At 43.0% G+C, this 10,000-nt stretch overlaps 1 protein-coding gene across 1 annotated transcript in view; it reads left to right on the top strand.

Annotated features, from left to right (window-relative positions):
• Window positions 1-1,750: 1,750 nt before the first annotated feature.
• LOC311245274 (fibroblast growth factor 4-like) overlaps window positions 1,751-10,000 on the top strand; it is a gene marked incomplete at both ends in the record, with an annotated part of 14,461 nt that continues 6,211 nt past the window's right edge. Inside the window, one exon of the mRNA XM_084335110.1 lies at window positions 1,751-2,087. Coding sequence (XP_084191236.1) covers window positions 1,751-2,087 — 337 coding nt within the window. The remainder of the gene's footprint in view (window positions 2,088-10,000) is intronic.

Genomic DNA, 10,000 nt, shown 5'->3' with positions numbered 1-10,000 from the left:
ACCACCTAGCCGCCCAAACGTATTAAAGATTTTAAGGTAATCAATGAAGCACAATAATGTTACGAACAGATCCATCATATACTCCATCATCAGTGCTCATGGATTACATGTTGGTTTAAATAAACAAACAAATACAACATAAAGGAACATTACAAAAGTCCCTGACTGACCATACTAGATATGTCTACAATATAGCAGTATAAGGTTGGAGTGTATTGTGTGTCGCAGTCGCAGAGTATAGGTTAACGGGCCTCTTTAAAATGTTTTTAGTTGTGCGTGTATTGAATTGATTGATTGATTGAACATTTTATTAACAGATTGCAGAATGGGTACAATACAATACGGCTCAATACACACAATTGTTAAGGGGATGCAGACCAGAGAAAGACTTTCGTCTTGTTTACATCATGGTCCCCCATTTTCAATTCATCATAACATATATGACATACATGGATAGACTATAGGCCTACTGCTACATCTATATTCATGATATACCAGATCTACAAATATACAGTATACTGTTTATAAGTACAAAAAGAGGTTACAAAGAGAGTATACATTTGAGGGGGAAGACATTTTGAACTCCCTCCGTTGTAAGTTGATTGCAATGTCAGTGTTTGTGCCTCGCTGTGTATTATATTTATTTAAGTCTGTGCGCTCCTGCGCGCGCGTCCTGCAAACTTCTCCAGAGCGCACGAGAGCGCGGGTCGAGGACAAGTGTGTGTGTGTGTGTGTGTGTGTGTGTGTGTGTGCGCGCGCGCGCGCGTGCGTGCGTGTGTGAGCGAGAGAGAGAGGGAGGGAGAGAGAGAGAGAGAGAGAGAGAGAGAGAGAGAGAGAGAGAGAGAGAGAGAGGGAGGGAGGGAGAGGGAGGGCGGTCGGTGCTCTCTGTGCGTCGTAGCATCCCGCCGCGCGTGTGAATCACAGCAGAGAGGTGGGGGGGGGGGCATGAAGATCGAATGGAGAAAGAAGGGGGGGGGGTCTGAAGGGGGGGGGGGGAGACAAGGGAGACAGAAGAGACATGCGGGGTGCGTGCGTCGTGTAATAATTTAGCAACAGGCTAACAGCACATGTATAAATATGGTCGCTGGAACAATTATTAGAGCCATGCCATGTTTGGTTTGTTTGTTCAGCGGCTCAAAGGAAAGGAGCCCATGGGACCTGAAGCGAACTGAGAAGAAAGTCACACACAACTCCCAGAAGAGGCGTGAAGTCGAGAGACCTGCTCATTCAACTATACTATTATACAGTCTCTTTGCAGAGAGGAGACACACTTCATCCCACAGCGACCCGGAGAGGCTGCGTGCAGAGACCGAGGAGTCGGACTTACTAGTGGACATGCAGCTATAGCGAGTCTTCTTTCAACTTTTCAATCTTGCTTTTGACCTCTAATTCTGTCGGGTTTATTTTATTTTGTCATGTATTATTTTTGTTTTTGTTTTGACATAGTTTTGTTTCTTCTAAAGCGTCTTTGAGCATCTGGAAAAGCGCTATATAAAATAGATGTATTATTATTATTATTATTTTCTCCCCCGAGAGGCAACAGGTGGACAATTAAGGACTTTGGAAAGGAGTTTCAGTCACATATTATAGGAGACGGAGCAAGGAGCTCTCCAACTTCTCCCGAAACGTTTAGGGAACGTGTTGGTATTTATTAAACATATATAACGTGTTGGTATTTACTCAACACACTCTAGCTGGCAGGGCGCGCAGGTAGATAAACGAGATTGTGTTGCGTCCATCAGACAGGGGGATGTCTGGTCAAACGTCCCTTCTCCCGTCTCTCCTCCTCTGCGGACTCCTTGTATCGTGCGGCACCTCCGCCCCTCTGCCCTTGATCAACCGGCGGACGGTGAACGGCACCGTGCAGGCTACCGTGGAGAGGATGCGGTATCACTGGGGGGCCCTGCTGTCCTCCGCCGCGGGGGGCCCCTGGGACAAGCGGGACCCGGCGAACGGGGGGGACGGGAGCAGCTACCTGGTGGGCATTAAGAGGATACGGAGGCTGTACTGCAACGTGGGCATCGGCTTCCACCTCCAGGTCTTACCGGACGGGAAGATCGCCGGCGTGCACAGTGAAAACAGATACAGTAAGACGTTTATACTTATATATATATAAGGGATTAAAAGGAGGTGTATTTCTATTATTGGGGTTAACTTGTGGAACAATGGTGATTATTCAGTGATACTGATACTGATATACTGATTATCAGTTAAGAATGAGTAATTCACTTTTGGTTTTTAAGAAAATGGTTTGTAAAGCTATTTTTGAAAACTATACAAAGGTGAATAATATATACTGTTTTTTGCTATTTTTTTTTTAGAATACTGTTTTGGAGTCTTAATTTTGTTAAGGACAGGCATATATAAGCATTATTCTTCAGTCTGTACCTTTTCAGTCACTGTCAAATCAAATATTGTTAAATGAATTGTGTGAGATGATGACTGAATAAATCACTACTACTACTACTACTACTACTACTACTACTACTACTACTACTACTACTACTACTACTACTACTACTACTACTACTACTACTACTACTACTACTACTACTACTACTACTACTACTACTACTACTACTACTACTACTACTACTACTACTATATACAACATTTCATACACTGAGGCATTTCCGGGTGCTTTACATAAAACAAATAAAGCAGTGGGATAACAAATTATTAAAATGCATAAAAAGTATGAAAGAAATAATACAAATCTTAACTGTCAGAGCGCAATTATTATCAGTGGAGTGCATGGTGGGGCATTATACTATTGTTGAGTTTTTTATTTTAATTTTTTTTTATCTACCTTTTCTCCCCATTTTTCAATTTTTCTCCCATCCCAATTTTCGTATTATCCAATTCTTCCCTCCCCTGTCTCGAACGTTGCTAGACCATGCCTCCCACTGGTCGGCTGCAATGTGAACGAAGCCTTGCATCACGTGTCCCCTCCGGTACACGAGGAGGCAGCCGTCGCATCTTTTCACCTGTACAGCGCAATCTCTCAGTGGCGAGGAGTAACGCGTGGGAGGCTCACGCTGCCCCCGATACTTCCTGATTCTGCTGTACAGGCGCACCAACCGACCTGTAGGAGTCGCTGTCCACAATATCCGATCCCCACCCACCGGCTTTCCCACCCCCTACTACTAATTGTATTATATGAATGACCAGCCAAGCTGGAAGCAACGCAGAGAGCTGGGCTCGAACCCAGCGTTTCCTGCGTTAGTGGCGAGCGCCTTGCCCACTGCGCCACTTAGCCGCCCACCTATTCTTGAGTTTGATAGCAAAAACTTTTCAAAGTTTTTCAAAGTTTCTCCTCTGTAGATTGGATTAAAGTGGTATAATTTTTATTTGTATTTTTATTTTCGCTTTGTTTATTTAAAAATGGATCTATTGGGAAAATGGCCTTTTCCTGTGTGTTGCATTGTTTTTACAGAATGAGGTGTTGTTCCAACACTGAGAAAATGTTAAATGTGCATTGTGCATTTTCTGCAGTTCAGCTGTGAGTAAAGTGCGTGTATGTGCGTGTGGAGATACCTTGATACAAATGCCCTAAATCTTCTCTTTTCTATCTAAAGTTGAACCTAAAATATCTTCACACCACTGTTAGATGTACGATAATGATCGTATTTGTACGATAAAAGCAGCTTGCTCGTCACAGGTACAGAAACAGCCCGCTGAGAACGGGACTGGAACAGAGCGTTATAGAGGCTGCTAGGATGAGAACAGGACTGGAACATTTGAAACAGTACTGTATATCTGTATGTCATGTTTGTCATAAATGTCATGATATATATCTGTATATCTGTATGTTGCGTATGTCATAAATGTCATTATGAATTGAAAATGAGGGACCCTGATGTAAACAAGACAAAAGTCTTTCTCTGGTCTGCATCCCCTTAATGAGTTTGCTAGTAGGCAAAAAAAAAGAACAGCACAAGACACAGGCAGGCAGACACAGCGAACGTGATTTATTCACTGATTACTAATGTAAGTAATAGTGTTTCTTAAGGGTAATAAATACCTTGAACTCAAATCCTAACACGTAGGCGAAATACAAGAAATTCCACATGCAACATGAATGTGAAAAGCACTGCAAGGCATTTCACACACCTGTGTGTGTGTGTGTGTGTGTGTGTGTGTGTGTGTGTGTGTGTGTGTGTGCGTGCGTGTGTGTGTGTGTGTGTGTGTGTGTGTGTGTGTGTGTGTGTGTGTGTGTGTGTGTGTGTGTGTGTGTGTGTGTGTGTGTGTGTGTGTGTGTGCCTGCGTGCCTGCGTGCATGCGTGTGTGTGTGTGCCTGCATGCCTGCGTGCCTGCGCGCGCGCGCGTGTGTGTTTGTGTGTGTGAGTGTGTGTGTGTGTGTGTGTGTGTGTGTGTGTGTGTGTGTGTGTGTGTGTGTGTGTGTGTGTGTGTGTGTGTGTGTGTGTGTGTGAACTGACTTCACTTTAGGGAGATGATGGAGAGAGACGGGGCAGATCTAAAAATGATTCCTGGTATCATGCTGATGAGGTCACGGATTGTTTATTTAGAACATGTTTTGGTCGTGACAAACATTCTGGACAGGAAACAGGGAGAACGCCGGCACGGTTTAATCTGTGCACCTGTAGCTGTTTCAAACCCTGTCAGTCCCTGTATAGGCTGGTAAAGATATGCCTCCTAAAATGTCTAAATGGAAGTAGAGGAAGTACAGGCTACAGGCTTTCCGGTTCCGACAAAACAATTATAGAAACGTGTGAAGTGCACAATATTTCCTCGTTTAAGCCACTGCAACGGCTTTGCCTGAAGAATTTACTACATGACCGGGACGTTCTAGCTTGTTTGCCGACAGGATTCGGGAAAAGTTTGGTCCGTTCGCAGGCAGCTTCCAGGGGAAGTACATACACAGGAAATTCGACCCCACAGACACTTTCGGCAGTAGTTCTTTACCAGGCTGAGATAAAACGAGGTTAGTTCCTGCTGCTCTCTGTTTCAACCCTGTTAGTCCTTATAGCACTACTACTGCTCTCTGTTTCAACCCTGTTAGTCCTTATATCACTACTGCTCTCTGTTTCAACCCTGTTAGTCCCTATATCACTACTGCTGCTCTCTGTTTCAACCCTGTTAGTCCTTATAGCACAACTACTACTACTACCCTGTTTCAACCCTGTTAGTCCCTATAGCACTACTACTGCTCTCTGTTTCAACCCTGTTAGTCCCTATATCACTACTACTGCTCTCTGTTTAAACCATCTTAGTCCTTATATCACTACTACTGCGTTCTGTTTCAACCCTGTTAGTCCCTATATCACTACCACTGCTCTCTGTTTAAACCCTGTTAGTCCCTATATCACTACTACTCTGTTTTAACCCTGTTAGTCCTTATAGCACTACTACTGCTCTCTGTTTCAACCCTGTTAGTCCCTATATCACTACTACTCTGTTTTAACCCTGTTAGTCCCTATATCACTACTGCTGCTCTCTGTTTCAACCCTGTTAGTCCTTATATCACTACTACTGTTCTCTGTTTCAACCCTGTTAGTCCTTATATCACTACTACTGCTCTCTGTTTCAAACCCTGTTAGTCCTTATAGCACTACTGTTGCTCTCTGTTTAAACCCTGTTAGTCCCTATATCACTACTACTGCTCTCTGTTTCAACCCTGTTAGTCCTTATATCACTACTACTGCTCTCTGTTTCAACCCTGTTAGTCCTTATATCACTACTACTGCTCTTTGATTCAACCCTGTTAGTCCTTATATCACTACTGCTCTCTGGTTCAACCCTGTTAGTCCCTATATCTACTACTGCTCTCTGTTCCAACCCTGTTAGTCCCTATAGCACTACTGCTGCTCTCTGTTTCAAACCATGTTAGTCCCTATATCACTACTACTGCTCTCTGTTTCAACCATGTTAGTCCCTATATCACTACTACTCTGTTTTAACACTGTTAGTCCCTATATCACTATTGCTGCTCTCTGTTTCAACCCTGTTAGTCCTTATATCACTACCACTGCTCTCTGTTTCAACCCTGTTAGTCCTTATATCACTACTACTGCTCTCTGTTTCAACCCTGTTAGTCCATATAGCACTACTACTGCTGTCTGTTTCAACCCTGTTAGTCCTTATATCACTACTATTGCTCTCTGTTTCAACCCTGTTAGTCCTTATATCACTACTACTGCTCTCTGTTTCAACCCTGTTAGTCTCTATAGCACTACTACTGCTCTCTGTTTCAACCATGTTAGTCCCTATAGCACTACTACTGCTCTGTTTCAACCCTGTTAGTCCTTATATCACTACTACTGCTCTCTGTTTCAACCCTGTTAGTCCTTATAGCACTACTACTGCTCTCTGTTTCTACCCTGTTAGTCCCTGTAGCACTACTACTACTGCTCTCTGTTTCAAACCATGTTAGTCCTTATAGCACTACTACTGCTCTCTGTTTCAATCCTGTTAGTCCCTATATCACTACTGCTCTCTGTTTCAACCCTGTTAGTCCCTATACACTACTACTCTGTTTCAACCCTGTTAGTCCCTATATCACTACTGCTCTCTGTTTCAACCCTGTTAGTCCCTATATCACTACTACTGCTCTCTGTTTCAACCCTGTTAGTCCCTATATCACTACTACTCTGTTTCAACCCTGTTAGTCCCTATATCACTACTACTGCTCTCTGTTTCAACCCTGTTAGTCCTTATATCACTACTACTACTCTCTGTTTCAACCCTGTTAGTCCCTATATCACTACTACTGCTCTCTGTTTCAACCCTGTTAGTCCCTATATCACTACTACTCTCTGTTTCAACCCTGTTAGTCCCTATATCACTACTGTTCTCTGTTTCAACCCTGTTAGTCCTTATATCACTACTACTGCTCTCGGTTTCAACCCTGTTAGTCCCTATATCACTACTACACTCTGTTTCAACCCTGTTAGTCCCTATATCACTACTGCTCTCTGTTTCAACCCTGTTAGTCCTTATAGCACTACTGCTCTCTGTTTCAAACCCTGTTAGTCCCTGTATCACTACTGCTCTCTGTTTCAACCCTGTTAGTCCCTATATCACTACTGCTCTCTGTTTCAACCCTGTTAGTCCTTATAGCACTACTGCTCTCTGTTTCAAACCCTGTTAGTCCCTGTATCACTACTGCTCTCTGTTTCAAACCCTGTTAGTCCCTATATCACTACCACTGCTCTCTGTTTCAACCCTGTTAGTCATTATATCACTACTACTACTCTCTGTTTCAACCCTGTTAGTCCCTATATCACTACTACTGCTCTCTGTTTCAACCCTGTTAGTCCCTATATCACTCTCTGTTTCAACCCTGTTAGTCCATATATCACTACTGCTCGCTGTTTCAACCCTGTTAGTCACTATATCACTACTACTCTCTGTTTCAACCCTGTTAGTCCCTGTATCACTACTGCTCTCTGTTTCAACCCTGTTAGTCCCTATATCACTACTGCTCTCTGTTTCAACCCTGTTAGTCCCTGTATCACTACTGCTCTCTGTTTCAACCCTGTTAGTCCCTATATCACTACTGCTCTCTGTTTCAACCCCTGTTAGTCCCTGTATCACTACTGCTCTCTGTTTCAAACCCTGTTAGTCCCTATATCACTACTACTGCTCTCTGTTTCAACCCTGTTAGTCCCTATAACACTACTACTCTGTTTCAAACCCTGTTAGTCCTTATAGCACTACTGCTGCTCTCTGTCTAAACCCTTTCACTGCCGCACTACAGAAGGTTAACCCTTTACTAGCATACTACCGACGGTTAACCCCCGTCGGTAGTGTGACAGTAAAGGGTTAACCTTCTGTAGTGCGGCAGTGAAAGGGTTAACCGGCTGTTGTGCGGCAGTGAAAGGGTTAACATTCTGTGTATTGTCGCAGTGAAAGGGTTAACCGTTTGCTAGTGCGGCAGTGAAAGGGTTAAACCCATGTTAGTCCCTGCATACACACTGTTGCTCTCTGTTCCTGCAATGTAGGAAATCCTCCAAAATGCAATATGTAGCCCACTCACAGAATAATCACGATTCATGTTGTGTCACTTTAGCAGGTCATTCAACAAGGGTGGCAATGAATAAATGATAATTTCCTATACTCTACTCAAAATAGGCTGCATGCAATCATTTGTGATCTGACTAAGTATACTGGGAGACATTATCAATAGATTACCAATAAATTTGTACTTCTCACGCTCAATAGCTCGACAGCCTCAACAACGTAGCGCACAAAACTGTGTAAACCGTTGATACGTGTTGCTAATATTATCTTATATAAAGTCACAAGAAGCGTGTCGGTCCCAACTTCTAAACCCAAATGTTTTTACGACACATCCTTTGTGAGAGTGTAGGAAACACGGTTCTCCAAAACAATCCCCAGTTCTACAAGAAACATTTATTATCTCTCTTCCAGACAAAACAAACACTGTAAACCTTCGCGCTCACAGGCTCAACTCCCATCAGCCTTGAGACTGAACGAGGTCCCTTGAAAAAAAGTTCCTTATCAATATGAAATGATTGCAATGATATTTGTTATTTTGAAAAAGGAAAAGGCAACGGCAACGGCTTTCGGAACTGCACCATTACACAGTTGTTATGGTGTTGACTAAAACGAGCTTGAGGGTTACACTCTGAGTGCATAGTAGTATAGACATATTAGCAATATAGGTAGTAGTATAAGCAGGGGTGCAGTCGTAATATGGGCGAAGGCCAAACGCCCGCGCAAGCGCGCTCCCGTCATTTTATCACCTAGACTTTGCATAATAATAGGATGCGCGCACTTCGGCCTCAGTGACGAAGGCCAAACGCCGTTTGACCGCGTTTGCCCAGCACTGCACCCCTGAGTATAGGTATAGTAGCGTACTATTAGGGTACATAATAATTAATTCATTAATTAATTAATAGTAAAAAGGTTTAGTATTTTATTTATTTATTATTATTTTATATTATTTCAGATATTGTTTGAAGAGGTGTGTTTTTAGTCAACAGTGTAAAATGTGGCGGTTTGAGCTGTCCTGACTGGTGGGGAGTTCATTCCACCATTGTGGAGCGAGGACTGCGAATAGCCTGCTTAGTTTTGATGACCCTCCCGGAGCTCGGATAGGCACGGGTCTGAGGCGGCCAGAAGGAACATGGCAACATCATGGGAAATGTGCTTACCGTCTTTTCTAGAGTCAGACAAGAAGATAGATACCAATCTCCTCTCTGTGCGTTAAGTAGAAAGCTATCCGGCTGCAAGCTAGCCTAGCTCAGCTCAAATTAATGGAAGTGGACACAGACCAGCTAGCCTAGCTTAAAATTCCAGGAGAGGTGTTTTTGGCCAACAGCTAGGCTAGCTCTGTATCCACTTCCATTAATTTGTGCTAAGCTAAGCTAGCTTGCAGATGGATAGCTTTCTACTGAACGTAAAACGAGTAATAAATAAGTAAATATATTACATATTTGTATGTTTTCTGAAAAATGTTAAGTTCCCCAAACTTCATGTCTTAACCTTAACCGTTAAGTGAATGTTAAAACTAATCATAACTATAATCATAGTTAGATAGTGATGAGAGCACTAATTATATTATAGTATTAGTTAGTGCTCTCATCACTATCTAACTATGATTATAGTTACTATAATTCTAAAATTATCCACCCCTTATACCTTCCCACAGGTCAGCCCTTGCCCCCTCCCCTCTACCAACCCTGGGCTCGCTAGCATCGCCTGCCAGCCCCAGGTTGGTAGAGTGCAGAGTGACAGCTCGGCTGACCAATCACCCTAATCCCAGGGTCGCTACAATAGTTAGATAGTGGTGAGAGCACTAACTATAATCATCTGCTTAGAAAATGAAAATGTCAAATTTTTTATAAAGATTTTACGCTAAGCTAGGCTAACGGTGCGGCTGTTCCCTAAGCCTAATGCATGCACAGAGAAGAAAAGAGTATGTATCTGCTTGTCTAACTCCAGGGTAGATGGCAAATAAGCAAATTTCCTAAAGAATTGGCATGTTCCTTTAAACAGAATTTGATTATTATGA

This window comes from Notolepis coatsorum, assembly GCF_963971535.1.
Source record: "Notolepis coatsorum genome assembly, chromosome: 18".
Lineage (NCBI taxonomy): Eukaryota > Metazoa > Chordata > Actinopteri > Aulopiformes > Paralepididae > Notolepis > Notolepis coatsorum.
Note: the sequence above shows the minus strand (reverse complement) of the source record. Positions and strands in the feature narration are given on the sequence as shown.